At 43.0% G+C, this 22,947-nt stretch overlaps 1 protein-coding gene across 1 annotated transcript; it reads right to left on the bottom strand.

The window, feature by feature from the left end:
• Positions 1-13,921: 13,921 nt before the first annotated feature.
• LOC146806165 (olfactory receptor 51G2-like) lies at positions 13,922-14,923 on the bottom strand. Its single transcript, XM_085623877.1, has one exon. It carries the CDS (start codon positions 14,921-14,923, stop codon positions 13,922-13,924), a length of 1,002 nt encoding a protein of 333 aa, XP_085480003.1.
• Positions 14,924-22,947: the final 8,024 nt, after the last annotated feature.

The raw sequence follows: 22,947 nt of genomic DNA, 5'->3' as shown, positions 1-22,947 counted from the left end.
TTATCTGACGGACGATGACCTAGATGAACACTTGAACATGGTGAATACCATTATTTTGGGATTTGCATCTGAGGGCTACAAATGTACTTTTAAAAAATCAAAAATAGCCCACCTCATTGTTATGTTTTTAGTATATAGGCTTTCAAGTGAAGAAAAAAGCATGGCAGCCTTTTTTTTCGAAAAAATGCGCGCTGCTCCAACCTCCAAAATCATTAAAAAACTTACCCTGGGATTCCTAAATTTTGGTCGAACATAAATTTTGGATTATGCAGAAAGAGTAAAACCTTTATCCGACTTAATTAAACTTGATTTCTCAGCAAGAAATTGGACACCGGACACACCAATACACTTTGTTCCTTACAAGCTGACATGATAGCTTCCAAACACTTACAGACACGCGTAAACTCACAAAACCTAGTGAACCGTATAATTGCGGATCAGTCTGGGTACACCTATCTGACATACAATGAAGGTGAAACAGTACCAATTGCATACAAATCACATTTGTACACAAATGCTGAGATGCGCTTCGCATCTACTCAAAAGATTCTGACAGCGGTACGGACTGCTGTAGTAAGAGAAAGAGCACTGGCTCAGGGGAAACAAATAATAGTTGTGGCTCCGGTTCCAGCCTTAGAGGGTGCGACAAAGGCAATCGTCTAATGCAAAAGCCTTAAATCGGAGATGGATACAATGGGCTAATTCTCTCACTGCAACAGATGTGGAATACAGGTACGACCTACATTTAAAGTCACAAGCATTCCTGCAATATGAACAAGAATATCCTCTACCTAATGAAATAATGCCTCTGGATCAGTATGAATATATCATTCACACTGATGGATCTGCTCAACCGGGCATAGGAAGTAAGCAACAATACAGCGCAGCTTGTGTAATCATTAAAAGTCTCATGCGGGATGGAAAGTTCCATCCAAGTTGCACTAAAACGCAATCTTTAGGAGAATGTACGGCACAATTGGCAGAGTTAAAAGCACTGATACAGGCACTTGTAAAAAGGGATCGGGAATTCACCACTCTAATTGTTTGCGATTCCTTTTACTGTGTGCAGTCATATAATGAATACTTACAATACTGGATTCAAAATGGTTCAAAGATGCTAAAGGTGGCACAATTAAGCATACATTTCTATGGGAACAGGTAGTGGAGTTTAAATCCGAACTACTGAGGACTCACGTGATACATACACTGAGCCATCAGCGTGATGGCGTTCACGTTGAAGGGAATTCATTGGCTGATGAAGCCGAGAAAGGGGCTGTACGTACAGCTCCCCTAGCTGCAATCACTCATTCTAAAACGAAAATAGATGGTGAGATTGTGGTTGCTGTTATTGCTTCATGCAAAAACAGCGGTGCAGTACCAAAAAGATTTCCATTCAAGTACTCCTACAAGTTAGATGCCAATAACATTCCATTTGCTCAGATTCTTGGAGTAGGGGATAGAGTAATTCTGAACATGATTCGTAGGTTAGGTTTAATCCTAGCAGCACACAAAGGGATAGGTTCTGCACATGCTGGAGTTTCGGCAACTGTTTATTGACACAACGCTATTGGTGGCCAAGATTAACAAAGCAGACCAAAGACTTTGTCTTAAAGTACAATATCTGTCAACAGAAAAGAAGGTCCACCATAGCACGTCCAGCACAGATACCATTGCTAGACAGCATCAGACTGTCCATTCACGTGCGTTTATCTGAACTACGGCAGCCCCTTACAAAGTAATGGTAGCAGTGGATTCCTACTTTAGATTCCTATGGGTGTGGCCCAAATGCTCGGCTGACGCTCGAACTGTTATAAAAGATTTGTGAGTCTTCATAGGGACATACACAATTGGCAAATTACATTCTGACCAGGGCCCTGCGTTCATTTCTAGGGCTTACAAGGAGACCATAGGAAGTTTGGCTATAGCATTGTGGTACTCATTTCCGTACCATCCTGAGGGAAATTCGGTTGTGGAGAGAAAAAACAAGACTTAAAGCATTCTTTAACAGCTAGAGTATTAGGCATGGGCAAAAGTTGGGTAAAACATATTTATGGAGTCCAGAATGCTCTCAATAACATGCCAAGAAGTTCTCTAGGGGGGTTCACTCCATATGAGGTCCTATTTGGCACAAGAATGTGGGTACCTGATCTTGACTGTGAAGGCGCAGTGGCAGATGAAAAGCCTTTTGACATCCATGATGGTTTGGCTGTTTTACAGGATCTAAATGAATCCAGGACACCACAAAGTAAAGTCCACCTGAAGCAGACCGCCACTGGGGAAGTCAAATCAGTCATGGCAAGACCTGTATGGATCCCAAAAAGTCTAGGATCTGGTCAGAAAGAAAATAGCGGAGAAAAATATTTTTGGGCCATCCTACAGAAAACCTGAACCGGTCCTAGCAATTGAAGGAACAAGAACTGTGCTTCTACCGCCTCTTGCCGGAAAAAAGGTGAAAAGATTTGTCTCAATTGACCTAATCAAACCACACTATGTGGCCGATACTAAGCAGTAGGCCCCGTGGACTCCAAAGTAGCAGATGCCCTCCTCTCACTACAATTCAAGAAGTTAAAAAGGAAAGACTCATCATGTTCAAACAGTCACCTATACAGAATGAAGGACTATGCAGCAGTGCAATGGAACTTTTCTTTGGATGTAAGTGAACCTGAAATGACGCCAACCCAGAAATCACGCAAGCATCAAGTTAATGCCTTTCTGAACTTTCTAGGAAAGTCTTACCTGGTATCCCCATGGGTAGAACTATGGGTAACTTCCGGAATTTTTTTCATTCTTTTCTGGCTAAGCTTAGTGATAGTTTTTAAAATGCTTATTAATGGACAATACATTCAGCAAAGCTCTGCTGCCCAAGAAGTGAAAATAATATTAACACCACATCAACCATCTCATTGAGAACAAAGAGACTTGTCATTAGTAACCATTAACACGGTTCCTGTACAGGATGGTATAGTTTGGAACAAGGTTGATTTCGATATATTTTGCCCAACAGAAATTTTAAGAATTCCACATTTATTTAAAATATAATTAAGTGATATCATTACCTCAAGTACATTTTCCGATGATTGGGATCTTGAAACTGTTAATAACATGTTGTCTGATTTTGAATAATCTGCTGCATTTTCTAATAGTAAAACATTGGAGAGCTCAGCAGATTACGAATCAATGTATTGTTATCAACATTATGGTCATAATTTTTTGCATAAATCTGCTACTCCTAAAATGTGTTCACATACCACCAGTGGGAACATTGTCCAACACCGGCAAAAGGCAGTTCAAAAACATTTGCGCAAAAATTTGCTAATTTTTCAGGGTTCAATATGTCTGACCCAGCCTTATAATATTATAAGGTTGCACAAACAGCAGCACAGAAAAATATGTTGACAAACACCAAACAGATTTATCCTACATCCTTTATTGCCCAGTTGTCTGAACAAGGTTACGAATTAAGGAAAGACACCATAGACTTAAAATCGGTCTGGGGTAATAGAGAATGGCAAGTTCAGGGAACGGAAGCTTTGTTTAGAGCATGCCTCATCCCTCAGCAAATCATGTTTTTGAACGAGACAGTGCAACAGACGTCTTGCCTTGGACTTGCCAAGAACAAAGACTTGAACACATCCCGGCTGCCAACACCATCACACACGAGGGTGATGAAACATCACAGCAAGGAATTACCATCGATTACATCATGCAATACAATAGATCGGATCCCGATTGGAAGAAATGGTTGATTCCTGGGTAAAACCAAAGGGTTTAGTATCCATAGGACAAATCCAGGTTATGTACAGAGACAACATCCAGGGGTAGTGACGTCATACAGTGTTTGGCTAGAAACCTCAACACTAACAGAGTTGAAAAAGCACTTATCTTTACTCACATGAGAAATGGATCCTAGGGATTTTTTACTAGGTCCCAGGAATCCACATCAGAAACGTTTCATATATGCTGCCTACAATGAGATTTGGAAAATATCCCAACAAGAGGCCGCAGAGAGATTGCGGGAAATAGACTGTATTAACTTGGAAAAATCTCTAGCAGTGGTAGACAATTGGTTAACAACATTGACTTCCAGGATATATTCCCTAGGCGACATTGCATCTTCTGCGATAGACATATTAAAACAAGATTTGGCCATATTACAACACAGGCAATCTCAGTTACGGTCTAATATGTTGTTGAGCTGGATGTTGCAATCTTTGCGTGGAGTCTATGTGCCTCGGCGTTTCATCAACAGTATGTCTCTTCTTTCTGAATACAATCTGACAGATAAACAAATAGAAATGGCACAGAGGGGAGCAAAATATACAATGCTGCGTATCTAAAAACTGGATAGATTAACATCTACAGTGGCAGAATCACCGCCCATGGAATGGCTAACCCATGGCCACATAACTCTACCGGTCACTACTTTTCAGTTTTAGTACTGCTTTGAACAAAAGCATGCAGGCAGATATGAAAAAATGGGTAATGAATACATTAGGGAATCTTGGGAAATACCATAGAGATTTCGGTGCCAGAGTGGGGATCAAGAAGTGTTTCTCAGTGGTACAAACTGTCAGAGCACTTCTAGTGGATCGCTCATATGTCAGGATATTACGCTGCACGGGGCTTGTAATGGTTCAGTAGCAAACTTGTCCTGTCATCTGAGGGGTGCCCCAGCTGCTGTGATTACCCCAGCTTTTGGGCTACTTTCAATGGGAGTTACTTGATGCTGAACAGTCAAGGCTGCTGCGGAATGCTCCCGGGCATCACATATCTGGTAACAGTGAGCTTCAGGGTTACTTGTTGTATGCAAGTATTGTTTCCACCGACACATACAGTCTGAGAATGTTTTAGAGTAGCTGTGATGCCTGTGGATTATTGTTAGATTTGGGGGTCTCTAGTTGGCAGAGGTAGGTACTTTTGACCAAATAGGGACCCTTGCATATAGTCAGGGTCAGGGCCTACACTCTTAAAATAATCCCTGCTCACCCCCTTGGTAGCTTGGCATGAGCAGGCAGGCTTATCTCAGAGGCAGTGTGTAAAGCATTTGTGAACACATAAAGTAATACAGTGACAACACTACAGATGGACACCACACAGGTTGTATTATAAAAATAAGTATTTTTATATAGACTTAACACGAGACCAAACGACAAAAATCTACAATACTGAACTAAAAAATAGACTTTAAAATGGTAGAAAAAAGCTCAGTTCTCTTAAGATTGTAAATGCGACACTTTACTCCTAAAGTACCTTGGATGCGTAACACAAAGTAAACAAAAGGGTCGCAGGGAAGGTGATGCGCCGGTTCCTTACACTCAGGGGAGTGGATGCGTCGGTTCCTTACTGCTGAGCAAGGGAGTTGATGCTCACTTCCTTACTTTGTGGGGAGGTGATGCATCGGTTTCTTACTGCTCTCCGGTATGATGCGACAAGATGGCGCCTCGATGCGTTACTTCTCTCCGGTGCGATGCGACAAAATGTCATCTTGTTTACGATACGACAACGTTTATGCGATGTGTGCACACCTGACGGCCATGTGGCGACTCGATGATCTTCTGAGCCGCGACAGGCCCTGCGACATGCTTCTCGGGTGATGCGACGGTGACCTCTGTGGCGGCGGCACGCTTTTCTGGTGATGCAACGTGATTCGGGATGTGATGGCGACAGCGGCAGCAGCGGCACGCTTCCTTGGCGATGCAATGGCAACTGCTGTGGTGGCAACACGCTTCTCATCGTTGAGTCGCGCTTCCAGCTCCCAGCAGCATGTAGTTTTTCAAAGGCCCAGCACAACAGCAGGCACTTCAATTCCCAGCAAGGGAATTCAGGGAGGAGCTTGTTGGTGAAGTCTTGTATCCCTGAGACTTCAGGCAGGAGGCAAGCTCAAAGTTCAAGCCCTTGGAGATTCAGTCCGCTTCTCCTTTCTTTGGCAACCACTGCAGGCCAACCTCCAAACACACAGCACAGGCGTATTCTCCTCCATCAGCTTCCTGGTTCTTCTCCTCAGCAAAGGTTTGTCTTGATTCCCAGAAGTGATCTAAAATTCTGGGGTCTGGGTCCCCCCATTTATACACCAAAATCCTCTGTGGAAGGTAGGCACAGCCCTATTCAGGCCCAGGTGCTAGTCCTCCCACCACTCCTCATGCAGATAGGTCTATTCAGCATTGTGCTGACTCACCCTGTCTCCTGGAGCACCCCGGCCCCTGTCACTCATAAACCAGACAAGGAATACACAACCTAGCAGAGGCATGTTTGGATAGTTAGGCAAGAAAATACCTACTTTCTAAAAGTGGTGTTTTCAAACACAGAATGTTACAACCTTCTTCACTAAAAGATGTATTTTATCATTCTGAATTCATGCATACTAAATTTGTTTTTCTACCATGTTCCCTGTGTCAGTTAGGATTATAAGGTGTTATAATCAAACTTCCCATTCTGGCCTATGGGAGCAGGCAGCCTTGCAATAGGGAAAAACGAAAACCGTGGTAATTCACTCTCAGGACATACCACACACATCAGAGCATGTCCTACCTTTTACCTACAATGCACCCTGCCCTTGGGCCTACCTTAGGAGTGTCTGATATGTAGAAAAGGGAAGGTTCAGGGCTTGGCAATTGGGTAAACTTGCCAATTCAACATGGCAGTACCAAACTGCACACAGGTTCTGCAATGGCAGGCCTGAGACACACTTTACAAGCTGTTCCAGTAGGTGGCACAATCAGTGCTGCAAGCCCACCAGCAGCCCTTGGCACACACAGTGCACTGTACTAGGGTCTGACGGGTAAACCAAATAAGCCAATCATGGAGTCACTAATCCATACATCAATTTATAATAGAGAGCATATGCACTTTAGCACTGATCAACAGTGGTAAAGTGCCCAGAGTCATCAAACAACCAACAACAGGTCAGACAAAATACAGGAGGAAGTCAAAATGTTCAGGGATGGCCCTGAAAGAAGGGCCAAGTCCAACAATTTTCTGCTTGGCAATGACCTGGAGCACATCATCTGGTAGGAGGTGGATCTCAGGTCGCCCTTGGAGATGTTAGGATTGCCTGAGTGGGTGTGTCTGACCAGATGGCCCATTGCTGCCAGAGAAAGCAGTCAGGAGGACCTGGAGCCTGGAAGCATGGCCCAGGGGCTTGCCAAAAAGAGGAAGGGCAAGGGGCACTGGAAACCCTCTCCTGAAATTCCTATGGTCTGGGAGGAGGCTGAACCTGAGGTAGACACTCTGGAGCCCACAGGGGAGATGTTACCACCCTGAGGAATATACCTGAATTGTCCAACTGGAAGCAGGAAGGAGTCCCACCATGGGGGAGTTCTGCAAGGCGCAATGGATTGCCCCTCTCTTGAGGGCTTACAGTGGCAGGTCAAGCACCATGCAGCTGGTGACACCTCAGGCGATCACCTGATTTACTGGGAGATTGGTCTCCTCTATAGTGAGCCTAAGGTTAAAGAGTCTGGTGCAACATGTGTGTTGGTGGTCCCCCGTTGCTAAAGGGCCTTCTTACCAGAGCTGTCTCATGTTGTACCCCTGACTGATTATCCAGGGTAATACAAGACCTTTGACAGGTTTGTCACCCACTTGTATTGGCTCCAGATTAGGAGGGCCTCAGGTGCTTTCTGCAGATCATGTTCTAACTCCCAGGCCAGTGGGAAGTCAGTAGGGAAGTGGAAAGCTCCCCTGCAACCTTTTCCTGTCCATTGCACCTCCTTTGAAAGAGTGGGTATCAATATTGTTGGACACAATGCCTATAAGTTAAGCCTGACTGCTCAGGGCCAAGCTACCAGAGGGTTGAGAACAGGTTAATTTAGGTATGGCTTGCATGTCACCTAACAAGAATTTAGACTGATTGACCAGTACTCACACCCCAGTCAACCAACAACCCAATTTCTTACAAGACCTTAACATTTCATCTTGTGGTCCTTCTCTCTTTTTTGGGATTTCGGCGAGAAAACATTACTAGCTATCTCTCAGATCCAAGGTCAAGAGATTGAAAAATACCTGAGCTGGCCCTGCTTGGCAGATTTCTCATTTCCTTTTGGCAGCTAGACACACCATCCTTTCCTTATGGGGGAAGCATGCTGCCCCTACCTATTATCTCTGGCTCCATAAAGTTTGACACCTTCTGAGCCACAATATGCCGGCCAATGACATCAATATAAATCCACACCCTTTATTAAATTGTGATGCCTAATTACCTCTTTTTTGAACATGGACTTTAGGGGCCAGGCCTCCATCAGACATTGAGACCCTTGGTCACCTCAATCCTACACTGATTCCACATTTTGTTTCCTTCATATGCTCAGGGGACTGATGCTTTATGAGTGTCTTCTTAATTATATTGAGGATGCTGTGCAGGGAGGGGAATTTGGGGGGGCAGTTTTTAATTGGTGGCAGCGCCCAATGACAATTATGTTGGTTCACTCTTTTTCTGCTTCACTTGAAGTACCCACAATTAAAACCTTTTGCAAGAAATATGTAACAGAATTTCCGAATATTTTTACATTGTTCCAATCAAGCCCTTCCTCCCCACTGTTAATAGTTGCCCTCCAAGAAAATTTGAAAACATGGTAGCAAATTAGTTTATTATCCAGTATACTTTCCCTAAAGATTGGCTAGATAGCATTATGTATTGCAGGGAGTTTAAATGGTCTAGTTATACTCGCCACATGAAAAATGTACATAGCCTCTTTCTTCAAATCATGTTCCATCCTTCTTCTTCCAATAAGATTCTCATTCATATGTTACAACATAGAGTCTAATACATAGGGAGGAGGTGGAAAAATCAAATGCTACACAAACCTCATAATCACAGGCCATACATAGCAGAGCTGGTCAAACCCTACAGTGTCATGCATTAATAATGCAGACAGATGCTAATCTATTCTATTCCCCTAGATGTATAAAGCGCATGGCTACCCAGAACGGCCTCCTGTCGCTGACCTGTCACAGGACAACTACCATGCAAAGCGTATTTGAACAACCTAGTCTTTAGCAATTTCCTAAATTGCAATTCTGATTCCATTAGTCTCATTTGTAGTGGGAGAGAGTTCCAAAGCATAGGGTCAATTTAAGCAAAAGAATGACCCCCTAGAAACTATAAGTAGCATCTGGTCAGTGGAATATGATGATGATTGTGAGGAATGAGCAGTTTCTGAACCAATTATAACTTTTTTATGGAATTCTTTGTGTACAAGGACAATTGTCTTAAAATGAATTATTTTGACCGCTGGGATCCAGTGCAGGGCTGCCAGTACTCTCCTTGCTGACTGGTGTTTGGGTATTTTTGAGGGAATGTTTGCTGCAGCATTTTGTATGAACTTCATTCCTTTCAAAGCTAACATGGGGCTTCCAAGGTATAAGAAGTTGACATAGTTGAGTCAGGAAATTACCAGGCCTTGTACCAACCCTCTCTGCATTGGGTCTGGCAGCCATCTCAGAAGTCATATTAGAGTGTGAAGTGAGCAAAAGCATTTGGCTGGTAGTTTCTCCACATGGTTTTCCATTGTCAGTTTCTATCCAACCAGACTCCTAAGCTTTTGACCTCCATTTTGGGGTTAGGATGCCTGCCCAGGACAGTCGGCCAAAACAATTCCATTCACCTAGTGGGTTTGTTACCCACTATAATCACCTCTGTCTTATATATGTTATGCTTTAGGCTACTGGCTGCCATCCAGATAACTACATGTTTAAGACAGAAGTTAAGGTTTTTGGAGGTCTTTTCTGTTTGATGAAAAAGACTAATAATAATTTGCATGTCTTCCGCATAGGAGATTGTGGTAATACCATAGGATTTTAAAATCTCTGGCGGGGGGGCAACAAACAAATTGAATAGGGTCAGGCTAAGGGACGAGCCCAGCGTTACTCCGCATTTAAGGAAAACATGATTTATTGCCTATCTTCTTCTTGTACTTGATAGGTGCAATTGTGAAGAAAAGAGGTTAGCTATTTCAAAGCTGTGCCCCCAATGCCCCCTTCAGCTAGTCTCTTAATCAGTGTTGGGTGTGATACTGTGTCAAACATGGCACATAGATCAAGTAGGATTAAGACTGCAGTGCCACCCATTTCCACAATTTCCCCCAAGTCTTCTGTAGCAGCTAGGAGGGCAGTTTCTGTACTTCTCCCTGTTCTGAAACCAGTGTTGGAGGAACAAGTCTGGGAGCAGTGCAGGATACCATTGGACTCTAGGTATAAGGAAAGGTATTTGTTCACAAATTTCCCCATGAATTTACTAGGGCCTTTGGACAGTAGTTTTCGCACAGTAACGGGTCAGCTAGCGTTTTTTTCAAGAGAAGTCTAACTATGGCATGTTTCCACTTAGGTGGGACTTCACCAGTTTTTAATGACTGACTAAACATATTAGTCAGGATGGTAACAACTGTCATCCCTCCTTTAGAAATAATATCTGGGGGTGCTTGATTCCGAGGGGAGCCCGATTTGAGAAACGACAAAATATCTTGAGTATCTTCATTGGTTGTTCATATTTCCATTCACCTGTTCTAAGGGTATGATAGTCTACCTATATTCTCCTAGAGTATGAAGGACAGTGATAACATTTTCTAGGATAAATTGGGCAGTTGAATGCAGGGTGCTTCTGGGGGGTGGGTTGGATTTAGTGTATGTGAGATGCATTAAACTATGCACCAGATTGTACGGTTCTTTTGACGAGTTTGGTACATTTTGTATTCTGTTAGCAATTTAGTTGACTCCTGCTTCCCTGATAGCACAGTGGTACTTCTTGGAAGCTTTATTTATAGTTATTTTTATTTATGCTATCGTAGTTTTTCCTCCGTAACCTGTTTGGGGTTTTTATTTAGTTCCTGGAGCTCACTTGAGAACCACGCTGCTTTCTCTCCAGTGCATGAAGATTTTTGTTGTTTCAGAGGCACCAGGAGATTAGAGCCATTCAGAAACCATGTTTTGAAACTATTGTATATGTTAGTTATGTCTCCAGTCACTTCAGGAATGGAATTGGAGAGCATATTCTCCCATTCGTTTGTAAGCAATTTTGTCCAGTTTTGACAAAATCTAGAATTGGAGTTCAGACAGCTGGAACTAAATCATTTTATGGTCATATAATTTCTAAGGGCTTTCCAATGATTAGGTTGAGTATATAGTAAAATATGGGATTGAGAAGGTGCTCTTGATTATGAGCAGGGCCATTCACTCGCTGTATTAATCGGACCGCTTCAAGGTCCATTAACAAGCTCCTAATCATTTGCAGTTTTTATTTTCCAAGTGAGGTCTTCTAAGATAGCTAAGATAGAAAAATTGGCTGCAGTAAGAATATATTCTGCCCCAACATCTGGGAGCGACTGTGAATTGTGTGGGAGGATCCTGGTGGTCGGTAAATGAGTAATCATGGAAAAGTGAAGGTGGGTGCTAATTTCAAAGAGAATAGCAGCCTGTCACACCCAGAAAGTGGTATAGGGTTGATTTTAACTTTCATTCTCTCTTTGTATTTAACTGCGACCCCCCTTTCCTCCTGCTGTGTCCCTTCCAGCGATAGCCTATCCCGGTGGAAGTGTCATGGCTATGTCAGGCTTAGAGTCTTCTTGAAGCCAGGTTTCTGTAAGGAACATGGCTTCTGATTTTTCTTCCTTCATAAACATAAATAGATCTAAACTATGTTTGGATAGCAATCTGTAGTTGAGTAAATACATCGGCCAGTGAAACCTTTTAAGTTTTCCCATTGTAGGTGGGTCAGTGGTCACCATGTGGTTTGATCTCCTAGATTTCATTTGCATTCTACACATCTCAGTCCTGTATTATCGGGGTTAAGTTTTTAAGTACAGGTCCTACCTTTGATTGGATTAATAGGTCGAATTTCCTCAGTAGAGGAGCTGATCCTGCTTCTGTTTTGGTTAAGACGGACAGGGGTTCTGCCCTCTGGTCCTGGCCAGGTGTGGATGGGTGCAGACGGGCTAGTCTTTTGCCCGCCTTTGGAGTTCCTGCGCCACATCTACACCCCGTAGCTCATTAAGTAGCCGGGCCGGCGTGTGTGGTGCATGAAGCAACAACTAATGCACCAACCAAGATGGGAGCCGCTAGTGGAAATCGGGTGAGACACTGAGCACGGCTAAACCTAATAATGTGCAGAGGGAGACTAGAGGTCTCTCATTACCAATTACTATCTCAATTAAAATAGTAACAGTGTCCCCCACAGTGAAAGCAGTCCACAAGTCAATCACCTCACAATAACAATCTATATATTAAGTGCAAGTTCAATTTTAAAACAGTTTTAAAACATAAAGAGATTACAGGCTCAAGCAGGCTCCTACATGCCCAAGCCTCAGACATCAATATACGTAATTAGCATTATCAATATAGATAGCAAAAGCTCAGCAAACAATTCTTGGACTGACAGGCATAGCAGTAGATGCTTTTGGGTGCCACGAGACCAATAGAGAAAGTGATTTTTTTAGTAGAGGTGGATGGTACTGTACCGTAAGGAATTAGGGGTTGGATCTGCTAAAGCTTTCTGCATTTGCAAATGTTCCAAATCCAAAACATTGGGCTATTTGTGAATACCAAAGTATTTTTGTATGAAGCATGGACAAATTGCACTACAGTAGCATGTTACATAATCATAATTTTGGTTTGTAACTACATACTGAATCAGTATTTTTAAGGGGCATGTTTAGGGTGTCCCTTCCAAATACGAATTTTGAATGGGGTGTATCAATGTTTTGCGACCGAAAAACATACAAAGGTAGCAGCAACCCATTCATAAACGGAGAGGACTATCCAAGGGACACCTTCCTCTTTGTGAATTTTGACAAAAATATTTTCAAGAGCAAGTGGTACTACTGCCTAATCTTAAAATGATTGCATTTTTTAAATGCATCCCGTTTTCCTTCAAGGAAAAAGGTCTACATTTAAAAAAAAAGATTGTTTTACTTAATGATGGTCAGCTAACCATAGCAGGCTACCATCCCAGTAATGGTAGAGAAACACAGTGGGTCACAATTTGTGGTCTTCCTCATTAATATACATAAGGTAGGTTGAATTGCGACCCACTAAGATTCAGTATTTGGAAACAGAACTATTAGTAGGTAGGTGGGTATGCGAAATACCACACTGGTCTCAAAAATACTATTCACAAATTGTTACTACAATTTTATGACCATTGTTTAGAACAGCCAGCCCCAGGTGGGTACGTTTAAGTGTGCTAAATCTCTGTGGAGGGAGATGACACAGAATTTATTTTTCTAAAGGAGTGGAAGCCTGTGTTTGAGCTCCTGTTTTCCCACTCATATTTGATTTGCAATTGTTCCACTGCGCGATTTTGACTATCCTCCATTTACGTGCATGTCCAGAATGTATTATTATTAAATCTTGCACCATTAGTTACTTCAAGCTAAGGGTTACCGGTATTACGCAGAAGAAAAGAGTATTTCATAGACAGGGTATCTAATAGTCACATCATACTCGTTAGTTCCATCTTTAATGGTAGTCGACTTACTTATTCTTCCCCGCCTCGGGGGAAGAATATGGTTTTAAGACATTTACAATACGGGTTTTCTAATCCAGCGCTCATCCCATTCTCAAAACTCACAGCCCCATATTGAGTGACAGTACAAGCGTTGCTTTAACCCACCACAAGGACACCAAGGAGGGTCTAAGTAGATTCAACTGGAGCTTTCTGACTAGGTGCTACAAGGATGCTGCCTACAGCTTTACCACATGCTTGTGAGTTCTTATGCCTGTCCTTCTGTCCTGCCACCAGCTCAGATTGTTATACACGTCAACTTGGTCAATTTTTTTATGTACCCAACCTCCAGCCAAAAGTGGATCCCCTCTTTAACCATCATGGTAGGGAGAAGGTTATGAGTCTGCTACTGTAGTTCTGAGCAGAAGAATTCAGTCATAAAAAAGTAAATAATTCAATAAAGCATTCAATGAACTCCCCGCCACATTGCTAATGAGTTGCTGGATAGCTTTGCTGACCAGTATTATGATGACTTTTGGAGTCCTTAGCCATCGTCTTTTTCGCCCAGACTTTCTTGCCAATGGCATCACGGATCTGTTTGTTTTTTATGCTGTAAACTATTGGGTTCAAAGCTGGTGGTATTGCAAGGAAGAACAAGCCCATGAGAATAATGAGAAGTGGTGAAGAACTCCTGCCATATCGATGGGCCAAGGTTACACCGTAAAGTGGGACGTAAAAGAGAAAAACCACACAGAGGTGGCTCACACAGGTATTGAGCGCCTTTGCACGTTCCGCTTGTTGGGATGCTCTCAGAACACTCTTCAGAATCATCACATAGGAAAACGCGATGAAGCTTGAGTCTAGAATGTAGGTGGTGAGTACTAGGACCAAGCCATACATACTATTAATGGTCGTATCTGCGCATGCAAGCTTCATTACATCAGACTGGTAGCAGAAGGCATGGGAAAGAGCCTTGTTGTCACAGAACGGAAGCCTGCTTAACAGCACTGGTATGGGCACATGAATACCCGCACCTCTGAGAACCGCGACAAGCCCTACTTTTCCAATGATTGGGTGCATTAGTGAGGCGTATCTCAGTGGGTTACATATGGCAATAAAGCGATCGTAAGCCATGGCCACTAAAATGGCCGACTCTACTGAACAAAGACTATGCATGAAGAACAACTGAACCAGGCAGGCATCGAAATTAATTATTCTATAGTCCAACCAGTAGACGCAGAGCACTGTGGGTAAAGTAGAGAGTGCCAAGCCCAGGTCTGTGGCTGAGAGCATGCAGAGCAAAAGATGCATGGGCTCTCTGAGCTGAGAGTCTGTCTTTATAGTGAACAAAATAAGGCCATTTCCCAGAATGGACTGAAGATACAAGAAACTCAAAGGAAGAGTAAGCCAGATTTTTGCTGCCTCTGCTCCAGGAAAGCCCATCAAGATGAAGAAGGGAACACTGCTGCTGCTGGAGTTCATGGTGGACATGGTGGACGTGGACCCAGTTGGACAGCACCTGTGGTTAAAAGTATTATGCAATACAGTTATTGCGACAGTGCTGTCAATGTGTGTGTAAACAAAACAGTAATCTGGTAGAAAAGGCGTGATTTATACCACTGGGCGTTTGTGGTGATTATTATTACAAGAACATGCTCAGAGTTGCCAAAAGCATTAGACATTGAGTAGGCAACAACAAATACCCCAAACACAGGAGCAGACTGTAAAACAATTAGTAAGTTTAAACATGTTCATCCATTGTAGTGAGCATCAAAAATGGCCAGGACTACCCTGACAAATATCCTTACATTGTAGATTTAGGGATATACTTACATTTTCTATAATTAACTATGTGCTTCTCTTTGACTGGAAAAATGTTTCCAAATAAGAGGTATCCCTTTGCAAACACTGAACAAATAACTGTGTTTCGGATACTCTGTCGATCTAATTGCACATATATGCTACCTTTTTCTGCAAGGTGTTTGTTAATACCAACAAGGTTTTGACTTTTAAATAAGAAGCACTCTCCTTGCTCGTAGTTCAACAATCTGCAACATCCAAGTAAGTCAAAATGTCCAAGCATTTCAGGTGTCCCACAAGAATCTTTTAGTCAATCTCTTGTTCATACTAATAATATAAAGTCTGACATTAGGTCTTATCTTATCTTTTCTTTTTTTTTTAAGTGCAGAATAAAACAGTCAACGCATCTCCAACAGGGGAAATTGTTCAGGTCACAATTCATTTATTGACAATTAATTCATCTACATGCATCATTAGTCATAGATAATGGTTAAATGTAATCATTCTTGTGCAGTGTCCTATTCTGTCTCCTCATCATTAGGTGAATGTTGGGATGGAAAATTACTCCGGTTACAGAAGCACAATAGCTGTCTCATTTTGAAGGGATCTATGGCTCTGACGAGTTTTTTGATTCCTTCCCTCATAATTTACCTCAGCAAGGTTAATCTCCTCTTATTTTTGTGGCCGAGGATATAGAAAAAGCTATGAAAAATACTTCAAGCAATAAAGCCCCTGGCCCAGATCATGTCCCAGCTAACGTTTATAAGCATAATCCCAGTTTTTGGGCTAAGATATTGGTTAACGTTTTTAATGTAGTGGCTTTGATTGGGCCTCCTGCATCTTGGTGTCATTCAATTATTATACCAGTATTTAAAAAGGGTCAGCGGAGTGAACCAAGGTGCTATAGACCAATATCTTTAATTGATTCAGTTGTTAAAATACTAGGTAAAGTCATATTGGGTGAGATCACAGATTGGGCAGATGAAAAGAAAATAATAAGTAACCTACAATATGGCTTCCGTAAAGGACGAAGCACCTTGGACCAATGTTTGAACCTTTTTCTGTTAATAGAAAAATATACTATGGCGAAGGAGGGTTCGCTGAAGCTGGCCTTTATGGAACTGACTTCAGCTTTCGACCTGGTCAACAGGTCGAAGCTATGGACTATTTTATTGGAAATGGGTCTGGATTCGGCTTTGGTTTATTTTTTAGCAGATCTTCACCGTGACCTTACTGCTTCAATTAGGCTGTCCCAGGATGGTAGGTGCTCTAAATCTTTCAAATCCAGGCGAGGGGTACGTCAGGGGTGCATAATGGCACCCCTGCTTTTTACCTTATATATTAACGCCCTGGATAAATCCCTGGTTAAAGCGATTTTGGACATTCCGCGTGTAGGTGATACTTTAATCCCAGTTCTCCTATACGCGGATGATGTTGTACTACTGGCTAGAACGGTGGTAGGTTTACAGCGTCTTTTAGATGCGTTTGAAGCATTTCTGTTGTCCTTGGACCTGGTAGTAAATATTGGCAAATCGCATATTCTGTCTACAGGCCGTAGAGTTAAAAAACCAAAATCCTTTTATTGTAATGGGGGTCTAGTGTCCTCTGTTCCCTCCTTTACTTATCTAGGGATAGTATTTGATGAAAGGAGTTCTTGGGTTCCACAGCAAAAATCGAAAAAGAATGCAGTAATTAGATCAACCTCTGCTGTATTAGGGTTTGCTAAACATTTGGGGGCAAGACCAGTGGAGGCTAATATTAAAATATATAAATCTAAGTGTCTGGCCATAGCGGGGTATGGCTCCGCTATATGGGGTTATAAACCCCAGTTAAAATTACAGATAGCTGAAAATAGTTTCCTGCAGAACCTCCTTTCAGTACCGCAATCTACCCCTAATTTTTCTTTAGATCAGGAATTGGGGTTGGGTTTTTTATCTGATACTCTGAACCTGGCACCGTTACTTTGCTGGCTCAGAGTGTAGCTTAATTCTGAATTAACCCTGAACCAACAGATATTGCGGGACTGTGTTAAATTGGACAAAGCGAGTAATATTATGTGGTTGGTCTATGTTGAATCAATGCTTTCTAAATTAGGACGCCAGGAATTACATGATCACCCTGAGAAAATTAGGAAGGATGACTTGAAATGGGTTAAAAATAACTTTATAAAAATGATGATGGCAGAACGGGAGGGGTATGAGCTGCAGAAACCTTTAGTTAGGGCTCATTCCTTGATAAAAAACAACATTGTCGACAGAACCTTATCTGCTAATTGTTACCAAGCCGATTCATCGTTGGCTTCTGACCAGATTTCGATTTAACTTGATACATCTGTCCTTGGGGGACTTTGTGGGGTGGTCTAAACCTGAGGAAGCAGGATTATGTACTTGTGATAATTATTCCACTCAAGATACCCTACACTTCTTACTGTTTTGTTAACCCCATACTGTTATTCGGAAGAAGTTTTTGGTTCCTTTACTTCGTAAGAAGGGTTTTCAACAGGCCATACCTGCTTTACTTTATCTACAAATGTTAACTGACACGTGGGAAATTTTTAACATTGCTTCCTTTTTAGTGGCCGCTGTCAGGATCAGGGGGAAAATTATAGATAGTTGACATTTGGAATCCATAACAGATAGAATACACATTAATGCCTGGTTCCTTATGTACCTTTACAATTTGTCTAAATTCCTACTGGTTAAATAGATTGCCGTCCCAGTTAAGTAATTTTTATAGTATGTTGACATGTGGTGGGCTGGTAACTTATTAGTAAGTACGTTCCTGTAGGCACTTTACCCTTGATGGCTTTGAAATTATTTTTAAGGATATTTTTACGACTGAGTATAACATTGTTATTTATTTTTTGTATTTGTATTTGTGTATGAATGTAATTGTTGTCTTGTACTTTTATGATTTTAATTAATCGAATAAAGTGGATTGATTGACTCATACTCCGCATGGTAAACGATGTACTGGTGACAGGCTACCACCTTCAGTAAGAGTTAAGTAGCAAAAGCGCGGTGCTGGCAGCATACTGTGTAGTGATAAGTGGTAGTGAACAGGTCCCTTTACCCTGCATCACCGGAGAGATGCCTACATGCTCACTCACCTTTTTAAAAGTTCTTCGGCTCTGTGCTTAATTGACCCTTGTCCTACATGAAGTAGCTGGATGTGTGTGTGTGCCCGGGAAGGGTACAGTACAAGGATGGAGCAGTGCTATGCAGTATACATGCGGTTAATCCATGTACTGAGTCGATGTATGCCTGCTAGAAATACATAACGAGAGATGTAGTGTTGTGCATTGCATGTGCAATGACAGCATGTGCTGGGTGTATATGTGCTTGCTTCAGGTACAATACTTGAAGGTTGAAGTGTTGGGCAGCACGCACATGTTTTGTCTGCTAGCAGTGTGTGTTTTTGCAAATAGCACACCCTGGTACAATACTGAAAAGCTACAGTACTGAACAGTGCACACAGACTGAATGTATGAGATGAATGTATGTGTGCCTGTAATGGCACAGTGCATGGAGGTAACAGTGCTGGACAATAAGTATGTTGTGAAAGTACACTGGGGAAGATTTACAAGAAAGTGACTCAAACCATTTGGCTGTGCCACACTGAGTCCCTTTCAAAGCACAGGGATGCGACATATTTACAACAATAGGTCACATCTCTGTGCTTACCCCTGCACTAGCACACAAACAGCGTGGGGAGATTGTTTTTGTTCAGTAAGGGTTTCCTTCCTGCACAAAAACAATCTGAAATGTCATTTTTCAACCTCTATCTGTGCTGCATTACCACACATAGAAGTTCAAGAACGTCATTGTTTCAATGATTGTTTGTGTGCAGAAAGGGAGCCCTTCATGAAAAAACCAATCATTAGAGGTGATTTCTTCTTTCTATGTGTGCTGCAGAATGGAAAATAAGATTAGAAGAAATTAATACATTTCTCCTCGTTGCGCCTCCCTACGCCTCACCTGGGGAGGCGTGGCATTCACACGCATTTCCAGATTTACGATTCCTCATAAATATGGAAATGTGTCTGGCTCCATGGGTGTTGTATGGGAACACCCACAGCAACACCCATGGAACACCCCTTTCACACCAAGTGCTGTGTGCAAAGCGGCCATATTTACGAGGACAGGAAAAGTCACGCAGGGTGGCGTTTCCTGTCCTTGTAAATATGGAGCAGAAAAATGCGCCACTGGTGCATCACAAAAAGTGACCCTCCGGTGCCGCAAGGGGCTTTTAAATCTGCCCCACCTGGTGCAAATGTGCCTGCAATGGCACATTGAGTGGTGGACCTTTGATTAATTCTTGGGAATCCCAGGCTGCAAGCCCAGGCAGGTATGAGGAGTAGAGGAATTACCCAGAAAGATTTGTGTATTGCTGCATCCTGTGAGCTGGGTGTTGGGCACAACTGGACTGTTTTTCAGTCACAGGATGTCCCACGCACGAGGTGCAGGGCATCCTATGACAGCAAGACCAGCTACCCTGCCCTCTGTCCAAGTGAGTGGAATACCAGCCATCCTGCTCTGTTTTCTTCGGTTGCAACACACAGCTCCTTCCTGCGTATAGAATACTGGCCTCCCTGTCTTTGTTTGGAGTTTCTTGCTTTGGTTGAAGGGTATGCCAGAAGCTGGTTTTAGTTGCCTTCTGCCTCACAGGTTTGCTCTCCCAGCCTGAAGACAGATGTTGTAGGACATAGATATGTCCTTTAGGAGAAGAACAAGCATTGTATGCTTTCCTGACAGGCATCTGGGCCAATCACATGCCTTGCCCCATGCATCGGCCGGGTCGTATAAGCTTCCCTGGCAGGCGTATGTGTAGTTCCCATACCGTACCCCATGCACCTGCAGGGTCGTACAAGCTGCCTCCACGCATGATGCTAACAGTAAGTGCCCTGATCACTCTGCCTAGCCATGTTAGCTTTTTGAAAGTTATTTAATTCTGCCCAGTGGCAGCATTCTCACCCCTGGACTGTTACGAGGAGTTAGGCCTACCCCAAAGGGACTCACTACTTATCCACAGGTGCCCCCAGGTGACTGTTTTTACGATTTACTTTTTTTGTTTTGTTTGTTATATTGCACTTTAAGGCTGCACGATTTTCACTGACCAGCCAAACACAGCTCTGAGTTTTTAATGTTATAGTCACAGAAGGTGATCTAAGGTCAGCCATCAAATACTAGAAAATAAAACACACAATATGACCATTTGCTGGATTCTAAACTTATTATCAGCCTGGAGTTAGAATAGGGAAGATGAGAAAGCTGGGGCATGCACTTCATGAAAGCTGAACACAGACACACATCCAAAACCATTGCAACAGAAACGTCATTGAGAACAGCGGTGAACTGGTTGAGGGGATCCTCCAACTTCAAACAGAAGCAGCATGTCCAAAGGATGGAGAGGGGCAGACTGCGAGGGGAGCATCAACATGGCGAGAGATTTCAATAACATTTACACCTGACCTTTGTTTGAGGACGGAGGGTGAGTCTACTCTGGTGGACACTGGCATTTGCCAGTACCAGGGAGAGGCCACAGGGAGGCGTGGTACCCATTGGACAAGCGATAGGAGTTGTGAGAGGGAGACACAAAGCTTACTTTAGAACTGGAAGTGGAGTATGTTGTTGAGATACAACACCCACTGTAGAATAGGCAGGGAGATGTGACAGGGACACACAGGAGAAGATAAGACAGAGGGATGCAGTACCGCCGTAGTGTCAGTAGGGAGAAATTATACAGCAGAAGAGTTTGGATAATATGACAGGGAGAGATGCTGCTCACTGCAGAACTGTAGAGGGCGCATGAGAGGGAAGATACTTCACTCACTATAGTCATGGTGAGAGGGAGTGGCACTCACTGGGCAGTGGGGGTGGAGATACCGTACTCACTGACAATAGTGAGATGTGCTGCAATACTCACTGTAGAACAATATTACAATAAACAGATATAACAATCACGGTAGAATCAGTGGGGAAACATGAGGTGGCAGGATAGGCGGGGTATTTATTCAGGGAGAGATGCTGCTCTATAACATTGGACTGGAGGAATGATAGGGGCATACATCACTCAATATAGACATGGGAGGAGGGTGTGAAGCTCACTGGGCAGTGGCCAGATAAACTACTCACTGATAATAGTTAGGGAGATGTGAAGAGGAGACTCACTATGGAACAGGTAGTTGGCAGTGATAAGGTGACTTATTTCTCACTGTACAACCAACAGCACATTTCAATGCGAGCTCTAAAACCCACTGTAGAATCAACAGGGAAAAAGGATGGAATAGGTTGGAGAAGGCGATAGGAAGAGATGTCACTCCCAAGTATAATTGGAATGTAGACTTTTTAGTGACATGTAGCCAGTGCCGGTTGGTAGCACGGAAAAGTGGTGGGCGGCACGGGGGGAATAAAAATATAACTTACCTGCCACCTGGCTCTTTAGCTCCCAAATCCCGAAGCACAAAGGCTCCCAGAGTCCCCTGAGCCAGTCCAGATGCTGCTCTCATGCTGGAATTACCGAGCATGAGAGCAGCACCAGGATTGGTTGGAGAAGGCTGGTTTCATGCTCCAGCAGGGACTGGCAGCCTGTGCTCCTGAACCCTGCTGATAACTCCAAGCAACACCCTGGAGATATCCAAGTACAAATGTTGGTATGGCCATGCTAAGATGGCCGGAAAAACTGACATGCGCACTTAGTGCCCTGTGCCCAACACTCCTCCTGCTTCTGATGACACCACCTTCAAGATTCAGCTGCTGCTCCGGCTCCTAAAAGTAAAATAAAATGAGAATAATGCAGTTTTATTAACTGCACTATTATCATTTTATTTCACATGTTTTTATGTGCTTGTTCCAGCAGTGGGGCATTGCTCCTCCGCCATTACAGAGGAGCCTCCCCTGCCTATCGCACTCATTGAGGAACATTGAGGAACAGTAGTGTCCTAGATAGATACAGTGTGGTTGGCAGATTCTGTACCCAATGGTCAATATTTACGGAAATACAGAACTGACTATGGAAGGCATAGGAATTAAGCAGTGATAAGGTGATGCAACACTCTCTGTAGAATAGATAGGAAGGAACAGTATTTACTGCGAGCAGGTTTGAAGACATTATGCTGTAGAAGATGGAGGAGGATGTGAAAGAATGATCCAATACTCAATGTAGAATAGGTTTGAAGATAAGATAGTCACTGGAGGGTGGTTATGCAGATATGGAAAGATATATTTGGAAGACATGATGCTGAACAATAGGTTTGAGGATGCAATAAAATGGATATAATACTCACTGTAGACAAACTGCTGGGGAGTGGTTGTACTCAGTGCTGATATGCAGGGAAATAAGATTTTGAGATAAAATACCTACTGTCGATTTGGTAGGAAGATAAACAGGGAGAGTAGATCCCAGCACTCACTATAGAATAAGTAAGGGAATGCAATATAGAGAAGTAGTGTTGACTGCAGAATAGGTAAGGATATAGGATGCTTAAAAAAGAGAGGTAAATCCATGCAATACAGACATTAATTGGGTAAGAGACAGTACACAGCGTTTACAGTTTCCTAGCAAGGGGGGGTCTTCCCAGGACGGCACGAGTTTTGGGGGTGGTGGCTCGCGACTCCTCCGCTATTCATGTGTTTGCCGGCAATTGTGGGAATATCCCCAGCACTCCCCTGTTCTCATGGCCGCCGCAGGCGGCAAAAGCAGGGTCCGCCACGGGC

The sequence above is a fragment of the Triturus cristatus genome, chromosome 8 (assembly GCF_964204655.1).
Source record: "Triturus cristatus chromosome 8, aTriCri1.1, whole genome shotgun sequence".
Taxonomy (NCBI): domain Eukaryota; kingdom Metazoa; phylum Chordata; class Amphibia; order Caudata; family Salamandridae; genus Triturus; species Triturus cristatus.
The sequence above is the reverse complement of the archived record's forward strand: the minus strand, read 5'-3'. Positions and strand labels throughout refer to the sequence as shown.